We start from the raw sequence: 21051 nt of genomic DNA on the forward strand, positions 1-21051 counted from the left end.
GACAATACTTTCTCCACTGGTTGTTGATTTACCACCTCCATGTAACGTGAAATCTTTGTTCTTAGGCTTTGCTACTGCCGAAAAGGGACGGAGGTTTACAGCTTCTTTGTTTGGATGTGGGTGTTGTTTTCATCGTCGTCCATTCAGTGTACTTTTCTTTCTTTCATCGTGTAAGAGAACACGTATCTAAGATTATGACTGGAATGTATCAATTTCTTGTTAGTTCAGAGTAAATTGAAAACAAAACTTTTATTGAAACTAAATCTGTAACAACAGTATTATAGGAATAATTTGCTTTGATAAGTATTACGCCTCTCTGGAAAAACCTTAGAAAAAAAACGCACAGTAAAGTAGATTTGACTCATAGATGTTATGAAGTGAAAGAGTCTTTCTGTGATTACTGTAACATCTTGTAGTTTTGTGTTTTCACCTTCTGTTTTTTTTTCTAGTCTATTTCTAGAACTTCTATCTAGAATTTTCAAAAGCTAAGTTTGTTCTCCTCTTAATGTCATAGAAAAAGAGTCCGGTTGACTTTGCTACCAGAAGTAAAGTAAAGATAAGAAAAAACTTTCTTATGCTTAGTTCCTCCGAGACCTAGTAGTGTATAGAGCAGCAGCGATTGTCTACACGACGAACAATTATGAGCCAAGGACCACAGCTCGCTGAGTGATGAACGTGGAACCTTTCCTTCATCTTCTGGATGGCCAACCGTGACTCGCCGCTACTTATTCTCCGTTAGGCCCTGAAGAGTCCAGTAGCACTCGTCATATGAAAGTCCTCCTTGTCTCTTTCGAGTCATATAACCCCAGTATTGACACTTCATCAGTTATTTGTCGTGGCTTTGTTAATGACCTGATCTGGGTGTTAGTTACCATCATCTCAGCTACTTGTAAGTATTCTTCGCAGGCAATTGTTCGCAAATCTAAGTAACATTTTCTTAACATCTTTAGACAGACTACAGAATTCTCATCAATACGTGATCAGGACTCTCATATATGGCAACTGTATTGTTGTGGAACAAGTGGAGCTTCAGCAAAAGAGATCAGAGGGCCTCTACAAAACCCTTTGAAATATAGTATACCAAGATTTCTATTTTGAAAATGCTAAGGTATCTTATAATTCTTAGGATAATAAAGAAAAAATTACCCTGTCGTCATAAATCACCCAATTTCTTATCTACGATGGTATATTAATATTTCAGCTCAAGCAACCATGGTTTCGATTGACTAGCTTTATAGATTTAACAAAAATTATATTTTTCTGACACCAACATCAACAAAACAGTAAGTACGAAAACTTCTTTTGATCAATTTACTTTTTGCTTTTGTTACGATTTATTACATTATAATACATGAGCGTTGGTTGTTTGTAAGAGAATCCTAAACACTTTGAACCACCAGTTTTAAAAGCCATGCTTCACTAGTGTCACCAATAAATCTAGTATCTTAATCTTATTTCAAAGACTTGTCATCCTATTCTTCTAAACTTTTTATATCGAAAAAACTAAACCAAAAATACACTATGCCTTGCCAATTTTACTCTTTATATGTACAGTTCGTCCTTCATCCTGGCTAATACTGTTATTTAGATAAATGAAGCTATTTACTTGTTCTTCTCGCTACCTAACATCACCTCATTTAAGCGATTCAAGCGATTTAGTCTACTTGAAATTATTCGTCAAGCCTGTTCTTGCATTCCGAAATCTTGAAAACATCAAAATTCAATCCTTTCACTAACTTTTTATCTACAAGACTCAAATCATCTACATAATCTAAGTCAAGGAGAGCTTTACTTTACCATTTGCTAGCATGATCTCACATGCTGTCTTCAACAGCATAAAGTCAATGAAAAATTCATAAAAACCGATGTAAGACGTAATCCTGCTTAAATTCTAGTTTCTCACCAAACTAACTTCGCTAGAAGATGGAACAAAAGCTTATATTTGGCTGAATTTTTCAATTGGGTGCACGTAAAACTACGCAAAATATTAATAAATACTAGCTCCCTGATATGCTTAGAGCTATAGTTAAGCATTAACATTGCACTAAATTGATTACCGAAAGTCTCATAACTTATTCTTTATTCCAGTTTCTGAGTGTAGAAGTAATGAGTTCCAGTGCGGGGATGGATCCTGTGTTGATATCCGTCGAGTTTGTGATCGACGAGTTGATTGTAGGGATGGCTCTGATGAGCGGAACTGCCGTAAGTTGTACTTTTTAAATTCAACTTTCAGGTTCGACGTGGTAGTGTTGACTGAGTCAAAAGCTATATATCTCCTATTTATTTTTTTTCTCGGTACTCTGTCTGGTAGGAGTTCAAAGGAATTCAAAAGGAGACTAATTTTTTTGGTATTGGACATTCTAGTGCCCTTTTTAAAGGACGAAATGGATTCAAGTTCAAGTTCCATTTATTTCAACAAAGGCAACCAGCATTCAAATGCTCATTTTTTATTCTTTGTATCTCTTGCCTCTTTCGTATTGAATTAAATAAAAAAAAAAAAAAAAAAAAACAAGATTTTTCAACTAAAAGTAAGGAGGAACACTAAAACTTTAAACGAACAGAAATTATTACGTATATAAGGGGGTTTGCCCCCTCGCTAATACTTCGCTCTTTACGCTAAAGTTCGAATTTTGTTCTAATTCTTTAAGAATGACCTCTGAATCACAAAGGTCGTTTAATTAGAATAAATAGCTCTTTTGGAAGTACTAAAAATACTTTAGTGTAAAGAGAGAGGCGTTAACGAGGGGGCAAACCCCCTCATATACATAATAATTTCTGTTCGTTTCAAGTTTTAATGTTGCTCCTTACTTTCAGCTGAAAAAAACTTGTTTTTTATTTTTCTGATCGTTTTTAATATAATACTGCGGAAACCGATGCCCCCTTCATGGAAAATTCACTTCTCCCATGAAATAAGGCGAGTTTTCTCAGGCTCGTAAATTTTGATAGGTAAGACTAAACTTGATGAAACATATCTATATGTTTAAAATCAGCATAAAAATCCAATTCTTTTGATGCGGCTATTGATATCAAAATTCTGTTTTTTAGCGTTTCGGTTACTATTGAGATAAATTATTTCAAAAGTAAAGTAATATCAAAAGTTAAGAGGGTTTCACAGATAAACAAAAGTGACTTTAAAACTCAAGCAAAATAAAAGCAAAAATAATGTCACACAATAGACACACTTAGAACAGAAATAAATTACTACGAATGTAAAAATGAAACTTAAAAATGGAGACTTGAATTAAAATGAGTAAAAGAGTAGAGTTTAAAATGAACAAAAATGAAGACTATTAAAAGAGAAGGTAACACTCCCTCAAATCGGAAAGTGCCCTTTGCGCTTCACATGTTTTTTGACTTTGAAGCTGAAGAACAAAAAGAATGAATTTTTGTCTATCTTATTTGTTCAATTTTCTACCGAAAAACGTCCCTCTTCATAGTAGTCTGACAGCTAGCTTAGACTTGGCAGATTTGGGCCGATTTCAAGATGTTTGGTCTACTTTTTTTACTGAAAGGATTTGGGCCCTAGAACTATCTTGTACTTTAAAATACCCTTCATCCAGATACCCTGTAATTTTCAAACCGAGAGGAGAAAATACAATTACCTATACCCTTTCGCAAAATTATATAAAAGTTTTGACAAAATTTGCTTATGCTTTAAGGTTCCCTTGGCCCTGGGCACAGCCACTGTAAGCCCCAAGCCGATGAAAAAAATACATTCTATAAAGATCAGTAAGTCCAGTAACTTCTTTTACTTTGGGCTGATTGAAAATATTCCAAAACCGTTACCTTTTTTTGGTCTGGGCTGATTGACTTTGTTTCAAGCATGGATGGCTTGGAAATTTTATTTTAGAGTTTAGTTGCTGTATAAAATTTTTTGGCTCTTTGCATGCATTTCCTTTTATGGAGCTTTCTTATTTACAACTTATTGCACCAGGTCTGAAATAATTGCATTAAGTATCCCAATTTGACCCCAGAAATTCTCTATTACGTAAAACTTATAAGTTGTTTAGATTGGAATATTTTATTGTTGTTAATTTTTTTTTTCTTCAGTTCTTTGGTTGTAAAATAAGGGCAAGGAGCTTTACGGATTCTTTTTATCTTCCAGATAAAAAGAAGAAAAAAATGTTCAAATCTTTTGCTTTACTTCTAGCTTTAAAACGTGTATTCATTCTCGTGACCTTAGGGCTTTCGCCTTAAGTTGTTTCGTATATTTAAGACCCTTGTATATTAAGGGCAAAATCAGAATATACAACAGACCTAATTCTGATTTTGCCCCGTACTGCAACTTTGTTGTCATAGAAATTAACAAATCAAAGAACTTTTAAAAGGATGTTGACTGCTTCTTCCATTTTTTTTCTGGAACATAATTGTGTCAAATTCTAGTAAAACGTGACTTGTATCTCGTGGCATATTTTAATATTAGCACTTGAGTAAGATCAGCCACGACATCAAAGTCAGTTATCTGCTTCCTTTATTCTTACTTAACTAAAAAAACTAGCGGTTTTTTCGTTTTGCTTGAATTACTTATTGCAATTCTGGCGCTATAATAACGTATGTGCTGACCATTTATCTTCAAAGATCTGGAAACGAGGATCTGAAAAAAAAACAACAAAAAAGTGAGATTATTTATTGCATAAGACTCAATTCTTTAAGGAATATCTATTTTTTAATGAGCTTGAGTTTCCTAGGGGGAGGTGGAGGGGTTAAGTTGAAACAAGAACGAACAGAAAATTGAAACACTTTCAATGCAGGGATGTTCGGTAGCCCACTAACCTAATTAATATTTTAATAACATACCCTGAAGACTTCAACTCCTGGATTTTAATCATGTGTTTCGTTATTTAGTCTGCTTTTTTCATGTGTTCGAAAATGAACTAAAATGACGGAACATAAACCTTTAAATTGCGGAGCATGGATAGCTTTAAGTCGAAAAACCGTAGAGTGTGCGTGAATTAAGAATAGCAATCTGAAGTACTACTTTTTATGCCTTTTCTATGATTCCTATGTGATTCTATGTTTAGCAAAGTGTGAAGCAGACCAACCCTTATTTTATCAAAGGAAACCAGAATTGGCTTCTTGAGGTTGTAAATGCATTGAGTATTGTATTTTTGACAATTCCTAGCAATTTCTTCTGAGTTCTTATTGTTTTCGGGAAAAATAAAGGTGCCAGAGAGGACAGGTATGTTCTAAAAAAGAGTGTGAAAGTGAAATCAATCTTCAAATTATTGGGTACGCTGTTACCAATCATATCTTTATTTGGAGTAATGATACATAATATATACATTTATTGTGAACCACATATAAAAATTTCAGTTGGAACTACGATCAGATTTACATAGCGATTAAGATTGACATCATTCCTCTTGTGTTATCAACACTTTAGGACTACAATGCGTCACCTGGTTATTGACTAAACGTAAACAGTTGCGTTATCCTACCACGGTTATTGGCTATTGACTATTGGCGTTCTCGGGTTTGACACTTTTTCATATTGTAAGTGACTATTTGTTAGAATAGTCTGATAAAAGATGAAGCATGAGACTAGATGTAAACCATTACTGTAAAACTTTGAAAAGCTTATTATATCTTGACTGTGAGCCGAATCTATAATTTTGCTGTGTGCGGAAAAACGTGTTTATATGCTCGTGATAGGAAGTTGCATAGTTTTTTTAAGTTCTAATTTAAATGTAATCATATTTGTCAAATACTGCGTCTTTGTCACCATAGCAAAGAAATAGCTTTCAAGACCTTTAAAAAAGGATTTTGATTTTTATTAAAAGGCATTTTCCCTTAGTTCTTTCTTGTTAACGGGAAACGCTGGTAATCAATTGCGAGAAAACGCAAGCGTAGTGTTTTAATTTAGTAGGAAGCACATATTTCAAACATAAAATTGCATTTTGAACCAGTCTATCAGATTGTTAGTCACATGATTTTTTTGAATTCAGTCGTGGAAGTAATATTTTCAGCGGAAAAAGCAGAAAGATTTTTTTGAAGTATTTTCGTCTATATAATGGTGTCGTATGTCTTACGGGATGTCTCTAACAATTAACAGGAGTTGACCACATGAGTAGTGTTCGCTGATGAAAGTCCACTGATGAAAGTATACGATTGAAATGGATTCACTGAAGGAAATGACTGTGAGGAAATTTCAAGGTCCTCTATGAAAAAAACAGGAACAAAAAATAATAAAAAAAAAACAACCTTGCTATTTTGCGCTACTTGCCGAAATCACAAGGTCACTTGTGAAACTAAAAATATAAACATTAGTAGCTTTTGTTTTTTTTCCCTTTTCGTTTAGCCGAAGGTAAAAGAACCACCGGTTTGCCGAAAAGGCACCGATTTATATTTTTATGCGTTTTAAGACTGGTAAGTACTGTACTGCGTTTTAACACTGGTTAGTGCTGTACATACTAACCTGGCGCTAGCTATTCTATAATAAACACAAATAGTCTAAATAAAAGAATCTGCCTACTTTTAGAAAATACCAGGTTGAACCAAGAGACTTATGAAAACGGAATATAGGTAACTTGAAGGTCAGCTTGTTATGACTCTTCCATTTGTAACTGGGTAACGTTACGCTGTCAGTGTAGCACTTGGTTTCAATTCCTAGTGAGTCCATGTGAAAATGCAAAAAATTGGCTATTCACTGATTTTCTTATTCTTTGATTTTTTCGCTGTAAATACTTTGCATCATTTTGTTTCCTAGGTCCTGAATGCCGCAGTGATGAGTTTCAGTGTGGTGACGGTACTTGTATTCTTGAAAATAGGAAGTGTGACGCGTATAGAGACTGCTCAGATGGATCTGATGAACTGGGCTGTGGTAAGTCAAATTCTTGTTTAGAATGTGTGAGAATTTGGAACAATGCCTAATTCTTTTTTTTATACATAAGCTTGATAAATAATTGCTTCTCTAACAATCTATTCTGGGGTAATTTTTCTTTCAACTACATTGCATGTACGATTGACAACGGTGATGCTTCTATTAGTATTTTTATTTCTTTTTATATAGAACAAATAATCACTTCTTGGTTAATATTCAATCAAACTCATACAGAGAGACAAAGAAAATAAAAGGGGAATAAGATTTATGTGTCCCTGAGTATTATAGCCTTTTAATTTTTACTATGATTTTCATCTCTAATAATCTTAGAAAATTGATTAACTTTTTAATTTAACAATACTTGACAATAATTAAGCGACCATTCCATACTACAGAACAAAACGAACAAGGTGATAAATCCATGGGCCTTGTTGAGACAAAAGCACAATTTTCACCTTTGCATATTCTCAGGTTTTGAGATCCTTGAAGGTTGATTCTTTTCTCCGAACAAAGAATAATTAAGTTTTTGTTTTCATAATTCACTGTAAAACTTCTCAAAAACAATGAATTCTGCTTTTCTCGCTAAAAAAACATCTCAAGAAGAAGGATATTATAAATGTAAAGCTTGAAATTACTTGTTGCGTTTCTACTGTTTCATATTTGGTGCAGACATTTGAATATTCAAATGCATCTTTTCAACCTATTCTCTGTCTGTAATTCGTTTCTGCCCCTATCCGAAATGCGGTGTTTACTAGCTAATACCACCATCAACCCTATTTAAGCCGTTTTACGAAGTGGTTGCAATCTTGCCTGGAATGCGTTCGCCTGCAAGAAGCGATAGTTTGCGGTACACTAACTGTTTTAAATTGAATAATGGATTCACTTCCTTTTAACCTAGTCGAATCACTTTGAATGTCACTCCAGTTCATCTCTATTTCATCCATATAGTGGAGATAAAAAAAAAACAAAAAAACTTGGAACTAACTCTGAATCAGATTGCTTTTCTGGAAGCTCTCATTACTATGACGTATTTAAGAGAAGAGAGATATAGAAACTGACTAAATTAGAATTGAATGTTTAGATCCGTTCTATTCGTTAGAATATTTTTAAGTGTTTTATTATGTCAGGCTCAACTTCACCCCTACAGTTTTATCCTTCATCATTAGCATTTAGTATGATATAGACCCAGAGTTATGGTCAGCATTAATGAACTCGATCCAACATTACGCTAAACTGTTCGGATTCAAAAATATGTGGAGAATTACAGTCATACATATCTTGAAAAATTAAGAAATCAGGAATTCAGTTTTAGTAAAATGTATATCCCTAGGCAGTTTTACAATTTTGGATAATAGCGCCAATTTAAAACGGAAAGTTGGCATAAAATTAGCAAAAGAAAAGTTACAAACATATGGCACCAATCAGGAGAAGGTGTAATTCACCATCTTCAGACCAACTAGGGGAAGATGTAACTGGCACCATTCGATTGGGCTGGCACCAATCATGGGAAAGTATAATTCACCATCAGGAGACCAATTTGAAGAAGGTGTATTTGGCACCAATCAATTGGGATGGTACCAATCAGGAGAAGGTGTAATTCACCATCTTCAGACCAATTAGGGGAAGATGTATTCTGGCACCAATCATTTGGGCTGGCAACCAATCAAGGGAAAATGAAATTCACCATCAGGAGACCAATCAGAAGAAGGTATAACTGGCACCATCCAATTGGGCTGGCACCAATCAGAAGAAGGTGTAATTGTCTTTGGGAATCAATAGATTCTTTAAAATTTTACGGAGAAATGGTGTTTTAAACAATTATTTTTTTCTTTTTTCTTTTGGTTTTAACACTGAAGAAAGTATGATAACGACTTAAGAAAAATCTTAAAAAATCGATTTTTTTCCTTGTAGAAATAAACCTAAAATAGGTTTAGGGGTCAAAAACGTTTTTATTTTGATGTCCTTAGGGCTTTAATGATTTTTTTCCATCAGGTTTTTTTAAAAGCATCTAAGCAACTAAAAAGTACTCGGTGCAAATTTTTATTTGCTCTAAAAAAAGGGTTTATAAGCTCGAACGACCAAGAGTCTTTGTAAAGTCTGTTGGCCTCTGATTTATAAGTATCGAAGTTTCCTCAGAATATAACATCCTCAATAACGTTCTGTTTAATATATTTCCCTCCATCGCTTTCTTTCATCTTCTTCTGAGTGAGCAGATCTTGTTTATGAAAGATATTAAGACATCCCGGGAGCACTTACGGGAATCAACTCTAGCAGAAAATGACTCTCTCCGGGGATTATCAACTAAGTAAATCATGATTGTAAAATCTTGCAATCATAAAAAATGTCCTTATTAAATTTAAGTGTAGTTACTTTGTTGGGTAGGATGAAGCTGAATTTTAGGTATCTAAGATAAAAAAAGCGTGTAATTTCTGATGTTTTTGGAAATACGAGTGCATTCCAAGAAATGGGATTTGGTTAAAATCAATCTTTAATATAAGTACTCTTGCAAAGAAAAGTTGGTGCAGTTGCTGAGATTCATACAAAGAGATGGGGTATAATCTCTATGTTATTTATAATACTATATGTCCCCAATCAATAATACTGTCCCCAATGTTCCCAATGTTTATGTTTATGTCCCCAATAACAATTTTATTGTTTATGTCCCTACAATTTTAACTGTTTATGTCCCCAATAACAATCCTTAATAATACTGTTCACAAAATACTTTTGGCATAATTACTAAATTATATGGCTGTAATAGAACTTTTTACACTGCATTCGAAATTATAGTAAAGATTTCTAAAATCGCTCTTAATTTTTTCGCAGTAGGTTATTTCTTAGAAATTTTGGGTTGTCTGAAGAAAAAATTCTTAATTCAGTATTTTACGCTGAATTTAAAATGTCTTCATATTTTTGCTAGCACCCACGCTGTTATATAATTATTTAGTGACTATCTATTTAAAACTATGAATAAGGAATAATTTGCTTTAATTGTTAAATTCAGCATAAGAAGCTGCAGCAGAAAACCTATATAAGCAGTTATAATTAACTGCTTTTAATTATACTACTTCTTTAATTCAATGTGCTCAAGTTTTGCCCCTCCCCCTCCAAAAAGAATAAACCTAAAAATGTTCCAGAAGGGGGGGATACTCATTGTAATTTCGTGTTCAGTGTAAACAGATGCATTAAAAGTATAGAAGAACTTTTGCATTGTCAAAGAGGTACAATTCAAAGTAGAATTAAAGTTAAAAAAGAGAAGTTAGAAAAAAACTACTTCTAAATTCAATCATAATTTTATTTGTCTAACTATATATTCTATATGCATACGTTTGGAACAACATACATCATCAGACTATACTAAATGACTTCTTTTATATTACTGTCAGTAAAACTCGAGCAAAAAAGTAGTTTCACTATACACAAGAAATTAAAAATGTGTCGATAACTGAAATTATCATTATTAGAAAAGAAAATCATTCAAAGCTCCAGGCTAGTAATATATCAAGGGTATGTAAACTGAACATTATGTTAAGTAATTTGAATATGTTCCTAAGGTAGGATATGGTCAGGGCTTCTTCAAGGATTTATTTAATTCTTGGTTACACCTATCCCTAATAATTACTTAAAAAACGTGCACACTTTATTTTCAAGGAATGCTTACTATATATCAAGAAAAATCCTACATATGTGTTGTTAGCATGATTTTTTTTACAGAGTTGCTTATATAGATTAGATTTTGGAATATTTTTTGTGCTTGGTTTTGCTGTGTCTAACAGAAATCCAAAGACAGTTCTAGGTTTGCTGTGTTTCGTACTAACATTATCTTGTGTTATTTTATTAACAGTTCGTTATTTGAATCATTGTGATAAAGGCCAGTTCCGCTGTGGAACGGGTACGTGTGTGGATTCAACCCTTCGATGTGATGGTTTTTACGACTGTATTGACTTTTCTGATGAAGAAGATTGCACTGGTACCTACTAACTTGTATCAGCATGCTACAAAAGTAGCTTGTTAGATAACTATGTCGTGACGAAGATCTTTTACTGTCTGTGTGGCAAATTAAAAGGATATTAATTATATTTTCCTAGTATTTTAGAAGCATAACATTTTTTAACTTTTATTTATAAATATTTTTGTATATATTTAATTTCAAGAAACGTATCCGATTTTTCTAAATTTAATACAAGTTTTCCAGAAAAATATAACTTTTATATATTCATTAGATAATCCTAAGAATTGCTTTGGAAATACGTTCGTTGCAAAAAATTGAAAAGTTCTGTTTGAGAAGTTGATGAGTTTGAAGACCAATAAACACGTTGTCATTTGTCATAACGCTCATATCTTTTCGTTTGAATTTCCAAATGAAACAAAATGGATTCGAAAAAATAACTTTGTTCAACTAAAGAAAAATATGGTATAAAATTGCATGATAGCTTGCCAGACTGCTTAGCATGGATAGGAGTGATGACTATTGAACCGCCCATAATTGACAAACAATAAGTCTGTGATCATTAATTAATGAATTTAAGAACGAATTGTATATATGACAAACAAACACAACAACAAGGAAACGAAATAAATCAAATAAATAAAAAAGGAAAAAAATGGGGACCCTTTCCCCGTAGAAAAGGAAAACAAATCATGCAATGTCCCAAGTATCCTCTAAGACATAAAAAAAAAACTTTGAAATCGACTAAAAACCTAGTAAACGGATTGCACGGTTATATATATTCTGACTGACTCAACAATAGAAGAAAACGCGAAGCATGACTACTATACTCCTACAGCTAAAAACTCATTAGAGCACCAAGCCGCATGAGACCAACACAGCTGTAACCACTCCTCCTTCGCCCCTATCTTTTCGAAGCTTCACTTTTTACTCACTCCCATGCAATCTCATTTTCCTTTAAATCATTTCTTATAGTTCCTTTTCATCCCTTTTGAGGATAAGGCTGAAATAAACTAACTTTTAATGGAACAACCTGCTTTGATGTCAGAATAACACCGATAATGATTTAACGATTTCTTGACACTTATCAATATCGTCTTAAAAAGACAGTAATTCATCAGTAATTATTATAAAATAGCTTTTGCTAGTCTTGTGCGATATAATTTGAACGCTAATAAGAATCGAAGACAGTTATCTGCACATTTGTTCATTGTGCACGTTAAATTAAAACCATGATTCAGAAAAAAAGTTCGAAATTCAGGACTGTGCTGTAATTGTGCAGCAATTATCCTAGTTTAGTTCTAAAGAGGGGAATATTCTGCCTCCCTAGCTTCAGTATATCGGCTGTCATATGATGTCGATTATGATCGAATTTTCTTTGCCGAGGACAGTGTATAATGGAATTGACCATTCCTATCTTATACATAAATAATGTCTCTGGCAGTGCTTCCACTTTTCAATTTCAATTTTCCCTATTGTTATATCAGTTTTCCCTAAAATTCCCTGTCTTAAGGTTTGATTTCTCCCTATTTTTCTCCTGAGAATAAAGGGATTATTTTGCCTTACATTCCCATGCAGTCTACACGAAAAAAACATTGCGCAGCATCAAATTGTTATTCTTTTACTTCAAATAATGATATGTAAAACATCTTTCACACTACCTAGGACACATAAAAAAGTTTAGTTAAGTGTCATCTCCACGGTTCATCGTAAGTAGCGTTTGTCTCCGTCTTGAAGCCAGCAACAGCTTGATGAAGTTTATCTTCGTTTTTCAACCAGTAATTTATTTGAATAATTGAGACTAGTGTGACATTCTCGATACTATTTCGGATGTCTGTTCTGATCAACTTCGGGAGATTAAACAAATGTTCAGCTGGTACATTGCTGAAAGGTGAAGAGAAGATCAATGATATGCACTTCCGCAATTCCGGGTACTTGATTTCGCCACTGCGAGTCTTCAGGCTATATATCTTCATCCATTACTGTTAAACTGACAGGTCTTGAACTTGGGCAGCTCCCAAATTAAGCTCCGTGACATCAGTCATTGCCTGTGACCTCCGTTCTGCGTTTGTTTTCTAGAGGCAACACTTTTCTCTTAGAACAAAAAATCTCGCAAATAGTAGCCTTAGAAATTTTGGCTTCAAATTTCTTGCATTCCTTGGTTCAATCAAAGCCAAAATTTCATAAATTTCGTCTTCAAGCTTGAAACGGTCATAAAACTGCTTGATTAGGTCTATATAGTATTTTCGACAAGACTGGTAGAAGAGATCAATGTTATCACTTGGCTCTTGAGCATCTACGAGTTTTCGCAATGAATGGTTGCAGCTATTCCCGCATATGTTTGGTCTAAAGGCCGGTACTCACTTGAAAGGTAAAGATCCACTTCGGTAAACAAACCAACTCTACGAATACAGTCCAGTTTCATGAAATTAGACGCAATATCATTCACAAGTTTGCTGACAGTTGCCTTTAGGGATGAAGAAGTGGAATCTCAGATTGGAAAACTCTGTTAAATTCGTTGGAAGGGCCGAGAGAGTAGTCCATGAATTCAAGGTATGGCTTTGTTAACTTGCTTTGTAATGTTGACAAGATAAGGTCATTGGTTGCAGTTGTGTCGTCAAACCTGGTTTCTGTAAAATACTGAGTTAGCACAACTCGCCGCTCAATAAGCCCCCTATGCAGGCCTGAAGGGACAACATGGGTCTGGTGTAAGAATTGAGAGCTCTTTGCAGTGAAAGAACTTCTGAAATTCAGCATACTATCTCGCCTGGAAGCGCTTCTGGAAAAGTGGGCATAGATATTTGGTGCCAAGTCTTCTAGTGTCTTGGGAAGCGACAAGCATGCACAGGATGAACATAAGTGAATAAGATGGCATGAGCATTTCACACTCATAACATGGGGCTCCATGTTTTCATTAGCATTGAAGCAGATCTGTTGGCTCCAAACATGTTTTTTTTAGTAATATCTGCACAAAATCCATCAATATTTTGTAAGAGAATCGAGTTCTTTTTCAATGACTCGTTTGATGCAGGTAGTTAGACCCTCAGCCGATCTATCACTTCACTTGACCATGTCCAGTACTTCGACATGAAGTTTTAGATCTTTCTCACTAAAAAATAACACTCGGATAGCTAGTTGCTTGTCAACAGTACAATCAGGGGTCTTATCAATTATTACAGAGAAACAGTAGCTTTGAGCAACTCAACTACCTGGTTGTGTTACCAAAATACTGAGTGACTCGTGCTAGAGGATAATTTTCTTAGGAGAGGGATCAAGCTGTCTGCAAGACGTAATGGCAGATTATGTTCTGCCAAGATATGTTGTTCAATTTCTTTGGAATTACTGCCTACAGTAAGAAGTTTTCAATGCTGCCACTGCCAACCTTCGTTTCAATTTCATTGCTTGCTTTTATATGCTGCTTGGTCAGAGCATGCCTGGTCATCTCTGATTTCCCACAATATTCATATTTTAAACAGAACCTACAGTAGGATACATAAGTATTTTATTTGACTTGTTTGATACTCTTTTATCTATGCAATTTTAAATTTTGGTAAATGAAGCCATTTGTCAACTAACTTTTGAATTCCCAAAAGAATTCTTTCTTTTGGAATTTCTTAAAATCCTCATTTTACCCTAGATTTCCCTGAAAATCCCTACTTCACCCCAGATTTCTCTTTGTCCCTAAATTCAAAGAATTCTTTTGGGAATTCTTAAAATCCTCATTTTACCCTAGATTTCCCTGAAAATCCCTACTTTACCCCAGATTTCTCTTTGTCCCTAAATTCAAAATAAGTTTCCCTAAAAGAAGTGATTTCTCCCTAAAATAGGGTAATCTCCCTAGAAGTGAAAGCCCTGGTCTCTGGTGAGCTCCTTTTCTGTCGGTTCGGTTAGCTACCCAAATAAAATGTGGTTGTGTAAGTGTCAACGGTAAGTGCCAAAGAGGCATATCAGTGTTTTCAATATCCCGCAAATCTTGCTATAATAGCATTAGAATGGCTATCCAACATTTAAAATAGGAACTTATCAACTTCTACCGCTCAACTCTTCAATTAAGTACATCACTAGTAAGTGACGAAAGCAGTAAAAAGTAAAGATTTGAAAGTTTTAACTTTCCGTGGGTCTTTTTCACGACCGTCCGCTTGAAAATAGTATTTGTAGTAGAAAAGCATGAGCAGTTTAGAATAGTGTAGCTTTGTCGACTCTTTAGCCTTTTGATTGATCTTTTAGTGTTTGGTAATAGCAGAGAACGTAAGGGTGCCCTATAAGCTATGGTTTACTCTAGGAAGGGGTATGGTCTTTATCAAATGATTAGTGCTGAAAATATGATACTATAAAGCAAATATTACAAGAAAATATTTGTTTAGATTTCTACACAATTATGGGTTTAATATTACTTATATTGTGCATGTTACGCAACCCTTAAGTAGCTTTTATGAGCTTAAAAGCAATATTCATTGTTTTTGTAAGCGTAAAAAAGCGTCTGTATGAATTGCTATGACAGTATAGACAGATAGATGTATGGACAGATTAAATTTCAATGTACTTGAAATTTAAGTTACCATATTACACAGATTTCAAACTGGCAGGAAAATCCACTATAATAGATTTTTTCTTTTTGAAATTCCTTTATTAAAAAAAAAGAAGTCAGATTGTTTTTGGCAGATATTAGAAATCCAGGCTCTACTCCTTGACTCCTTGGCTCAGTGGAGTGCTTATCCAAGTGTCAACTTGAGTGTGAATAACAAGAAGATTCTGAACTCTTAAAAATTATGTACTTTGTATTTTAGCTTTATACTCTATAGTTTATGTTTATATTTCAAATTATATCAAATCATTGAATAGGAGTCGCAACTGTTCTGAGGTGCATCTTTTAAGTATAATTAGTTAAATTTGGTATAAAATCCTGTTTATATCGCTCATAAAAAAATAATTCTAAGTAGATCAATAAAGATAGATATTTTTTCAAGCTACCAAAGATACCGAATTTTTTTCACACACAGTCAAAAGGAGTTTCCGATTCATAGTGCCATTATCAAACAGTTCGTGGTAACGAACTGTAGTAAGGACCGACCCGGCTCAATAGTAAACGAACTCTAAAAAACGGAATTTTTATACTAATAGATGCATCGAAAGAATCATATTTTATGATGATTTTATATATATAAGTTTAATCAAATTTAGTCTTACCAATCAAGAGTTACGAGCCTGAGAAAATTTGGCTTATTTTTGAAAGTAGGGGGAAACACCCTCTTAAAGTCATAGAATCTTAACGAAAATCATATCATCGCATTCAGAATATTAGAGAACCCTACTGTAGAAGTTTCAAGCTTTTATCTATAAAAATGTGGAATTTTGTATTTTTTGCCAGAAGACCGATCACGGGTACGTGTTTATTCGTTTTCTTTTTTCCCAGGGGTGATTGTACCGACCCAGTGGTGCTAGAATGTCGCGAGAGAGCTCATTCTAACGGAAATTAAAAGTTCTAGTGCGCTCTTTAAGTGACCGAAAAACTGGAGGGCACCTAGGCCCCCTCCCACGCTCATTTTCCCCCCAAATTCAACAGATCAAAATTTTGAGATGATCATTTTGTTCAGCATAATCAAAAAAACCTAATAAAAAAGCATTTAGAGACGACTTACTCCCTGACTGTCCAAGGGGGAGTGGCTGCAAGTTACAAAATTTGACTAGTGTTTAGGTATAGTAATGGTTATTGGGAAGTGTACAGACATTTTCATGGGGATTTTTTTGGTTGGGTGGGTGGGGGGTTGAGGGGAGCGGATTACGTGGGAGGATCTTTCCATGGAGGAATTTTTCATGGGATTAGATAATTTCCACGATGGGAGCGCAGGATATTCTCCCACTATTTAAAACAAAAACAAAATTAAAAAATAAATACGGAAAAGTTTTTTCAACTGAAAGTAAGGAGCAGCATTAAAACTTAAAACGTACAGAAATTATTACGCATATGTGGGGTTTATGTCCTCCTAAATACCTTGCGCTTTACGCTAAAGTATTTTTAGTAATTTCAACTGTTTATTCTACGGCTTTTGTGATTCATGGGTCATTCTTAAGGAATTGGGACAAAATTTAAGCTTTAGTATAATGAGCGAGGTATTAACGAGGGGGTAAACCTCCTCATATACATAATAACAATATACAAATACAGAAGTTCTTTATGTAAGTTAATTCACAAGTTACGTATATTTTCTACAAATAAAAACGTTCCTATAAAATTAAAAGTTCTAGTTGCCTTTGTCAGTAACCAAAAGATTGGAGGACATCTAGGCCTCCGCCCCCACCCCATTTTTCTCAAAATCTTACTTTCAATCAAAACTAAGAGAAAGCCATTTAGCCAAAATAAAAAATTAATATGCGAATTTCGTTTTAATTATTCATCTGCAGACAGCCAAAATAAAAAAAATATATATATTAACTCAAAAACGTTCAGAAATTAAATGAAAAAAACAAGTTTTTTAACTGAAAGTAAGGAGCGAAATTAAAATTAAAACGAAGAGAAATTACTCCGTATATTAAAGGGGCTTTTCTCTCCTCAACACCCCGCTCTTTGCGCTAAAGTTTTTTACTGTTTAAAAAAATAAAGTTGAGAGAAAGAGTCAAACTTTAGCGTAAAGAGCGGAGCGTTGAGGAGGAAAAAGCCCCTTTAATATACGGAGTAATTTCTGTTCGTTTAAAGTTTTAATGTCGCTCCTTACTTTCAGTTAAGAAACTTGTTTTTTTTTTCATTTAATATTTGTGAAAGAAATGTTCTGTCTTGTTGTGAAGACAGGTGTTAAATGCCCTACAGCTCCGGTACTGATTTTTTTGTGAAATTGAGGTCGTATTCCATAATTTAGTAACTTTTTGCATGCATTTTGAGGCCTGAACTAAAATTCATGGAACATAAGCTTTTAAGATACAGAATATTTCAAGTTTAGTTTTTTGAACAGTGACACTTTATGTGAATTAACTTAATTTTTCTTTTGTTCTCTACGAGGATTCTGATGATTATGACGAGCAAAATGCAGAAGGTTAATATTAAAGTGACTTCGGCATGTCTAATAGTTAATATAATTTACTTATAATAAAGTGATTGCAATAACTTCAAAAATGTAGCTCCCATCTTAATTACAAGCTAATTGCATTCGATTTAATCACACAGAATAGATTTTTGATCAGAAGGGCTTCTGGACTTAATTATGTTTTCCAAATAGAATAATAGATATCTCAGTAAAAAGAAAAATCTTAGCTTCCTTATGTTTTTGGTAGTTCCCCTGAATCTTCATTGGCTTTGTAATAATAAAGCTTTCCATATTTATAAAGAAAAGAAATCCAATAAAGGTCATTCTTTCAGTCCATTATCCCTTTTTTGGAACATTTCCAGCTAGGGGATTACTCTCTTTTTGAAAAGCTTTTGCTTTGTTGGCTTCTTGACTCGTGAGGATCGAGTCATTCATCACCAATGTCTTTCAGATCTGGTTAAGTTCATGATGAGATTCTAACTACATGTGAAAACAATGGTTGATCACCAAGGGCTGTGCTGAGCAGTGATCCGTTGTGTTTGGTTGTAGATGAAAATGTATATAATAATTTCCTCAGCTCCCATATAAAAGCTCTTCAGATTCAACATTGGCAATTTTATAACCATTGAGAGATAGCATTAATTCTTGATTTCCAAAGAAAGGGAATAGAGATGTACATGACGTTGATCTGTGTAAAACTTGTATTAAAAAAAGATGTTGAAAATAATTCGGATTAGAGTAGAAACTTTGCCAAAGATTAGTTTTTAGAAAGAAAATAATCTAAATTCTCCCAAGAATCACCCTAAAACATAACTTTCTTTATCTTTTGTGTGAAAAACACAAAACTTTGGTATAGTGTAACATTCCACAAAACGTTTTGCTCTCTTTCTCCTCATGTTAAGTTTATCTAAACAGAAATATCTATGTATGAAAATTTTAAAGAATACTGAAAAATGAGTTTTAACCAAGTATTTATATTTGAAAGTTAAAGCAAAAAGCTTGATTAGTTTAGGTTGGTCAACAGTTATTTTTTTTTTTTTTTTTTTTTTTTTTTTTTTACCACAACGTCAGTATATGCTTTTCTATAATATATCTCGAAGGAGGATTGTCAGTTTTTATGGCACTTGGTATTAACCAAGCGAAACATAGCAATCGCAAATTTTATCGGTCTGTCGGTCTGTCTGTCTGTCTGTCGGTCCCGGTTTTGCTACTTTAGGCACTTCCAGGTAAGCTAGGACGATGAAATTTGGCAGGCGTATCGGGGACCGGACCAGATTAAAGTCGAAATAGTCGTTTTCCCGATTTGACCATCTGGGAGGGGGGGTGGGGGCCCGTTAATTCGGAAAAAATAGAAAAATTGAAGTATTTTTAACTTACGAACGGTTGATCAGATCTTAATGAAATTTGATGTTTGGAAGGATATCGTGTCTCAGAGCTGTTATTTTAAATCCCGACCGGATCTGGTGACACTTGGGGGGGGGGAAGCTGGGAGGGGGAAACCTAAAATCTTGGAAAACACTTCCACTCCAGTGGAGTGGAGGGATCGGGATGAATCTTGGTGGGAAAAATAAGCAAAAGTCTTAGATACATGATTGATATAACCGGAACTGATCCGCACTCTTCGGGGTAGTTGGGGGAGGGGGTTAATTCTGAAAAATTAGAAAAATGAGGTATTTTTAACTTACAAACGGGTGATTGGATCTCAATGAAATTTGATATCTAGAAAGATATCGTGTCTCAAAGCTCTTATTTCAAATCCCGAACGGATCTGGTGACATTGGGGGGGGGGAGTGGGAGGGGGAAACCTAAAATCTTGGAAAACACTTAGAGTGGAGGAATCAGGATGAAACTTGGTGGGAAAAAAGTACAAGTCCTAGATACATGATCGACATAACCGGAAAGGATCCGCTCTCTTTGGGGTAGTTGGGGGGGGGGGGGTAATTCTGAAAAATTAGAAAAAAATGAGATATTTTTAACTTACGAACGGGTGATCGGATTTCAATGAAATTTGATATTTAGAAGGATGTCGTGTCTCACAGCTCTTATTTTAAATACCGACCGGATCTGGTGACATTGGGGGGAGGTTTGGCGCGGGGGAACCCCAAACTCCGCTTAGATTTGAGGGATCGGGATGAAACTTGATGGGAAAACTAAGCAGAAGTCTTACATACGTGATTTACATAACTGGAACGGATCCGCTCTATTGGGGGGGGGGGGTTAATTCTGAAAAATTAGAAAAAATGACGTATTTTTAACTTACGAAGGAGTGATCGGATCTTCATGAAACTTCATATTTAGAAGGACTTCGTAACTCATATATCTAATTTTACATCTCAACCGGATCCAGCGTCATTGGGGGGGGAGGCAGTTGGGGGGGGGACCGGAAATCTTAGAAAATACTTAAAGCGGAGAGATCAGGATGAAACTGGATGGGAAGAATAAAAACCTGTCTAAGATACGTGACTGATATAACCGGACTGGATCTGCTCTCTTTAGTGGAGTTGGGGGGGGGGTAATTTTGAAATTTGAGGCACTTGTAACTTACGAAAGGGTGACCGAATCTTAATGAAATTTGATATTTAGAAGGATCTTGTGCTTTAAAGCTCTAATTTTGAATTCCGACCAGATCCTGTGATATTCGGGGGAGTTGGAGGATGAAACCGGAATTCTTGGAAAACGTGAAAATTGGGGTATTTTTATCTTACGAATAGGTGATCGGATCTTAATGAAATTTGATAATTAGAAGGAATTCATGTCTCAGAGCTCTTATTTCAAATCCCGACCAGATCTTTTGACATTGGAAAACCCTTTGAATGGAGGAATTGGGATGAAGCTTGTTGGATAGAATACGCAAATGTCCTTGGTGCGTGATTGACGTAACCGTACTGGATTCGCTCTCTTTGGGGGAGTTGGGGAAGGCGTTCAGTGATTTGGCGAGTTTGGTGCTTCTAGACGTGCTAGTACGATGAAAAATGGTAGGTGTGTCAGGGACCTGCAAAAATTGACTTGATAAAGTCGTTTTCCCAGATTCGACCATCTGGGGGGCTAAAGGTAGAGGAAAAATTAGAAAAAACGAGGTATTTATAACTTACGAGTGGGTGATCGGATCTTAGTGAATTTGGATATTTAGAAGGACATCGTGACTCAGAGCTGTTATTTTAAATCCTGACCGGCATTAAGCCTCTGATTTTCCTTTTAAATCAATCTATTGATTCTTAGAATTTTGTTAGAGCTCATACCATATGAGCTCTTGGCTCTTCTTA

General features: G+C 34.7%; 1 protein-coding gene across 19 annotated transcripts in view; it reads left to right on the plus strand.

The window, feature by feature from the left end:
* LOC136039341 (basement membrane-specific heparan sulfate proteoglycan core protein-like) overlaps nucleotides 1-21051 on the plus strand; it is a 392752-nt gene that overhangs the window by 185198 nt on the left and 186503 nt on the right. For 18 of the 19 annotated variants that reach the window (XM_065722975.1, XM_065722972.1, XM_065722979.1 and 15 more), the window contains 2 exons: nucleotides 2089-2202; nucleotides 6707-6820. In XM_065722975.1, the coding sequence (XP_065579047.1) occupies nucleotides 2089-2202; nucleotides 6707-6820 (228 nt within the window). The remainder of the gene's footprint in view (nucleotides 1-2088; nucleotides 2203-6706; nucleotides 6821-21051) is intronic. The other variant, XM_065722985.1, reaches the window with a different exon arrangement.

The sequence above is a fragment of the Artemia franciscana genome, chromosome 19 (assembly GCF_032884065.1).
Source record: "Artemia franciscana chromosome 19, ASM3288406v1, whole genome shotgun sequence".
NCBI classification, from domain to species: domain Eukaryota; kingdom Metazoa; phylum Arthropoda; class Branchiopoda; order Anostraca; family Artemiidae; genus Artemia; species Artemia franciscana.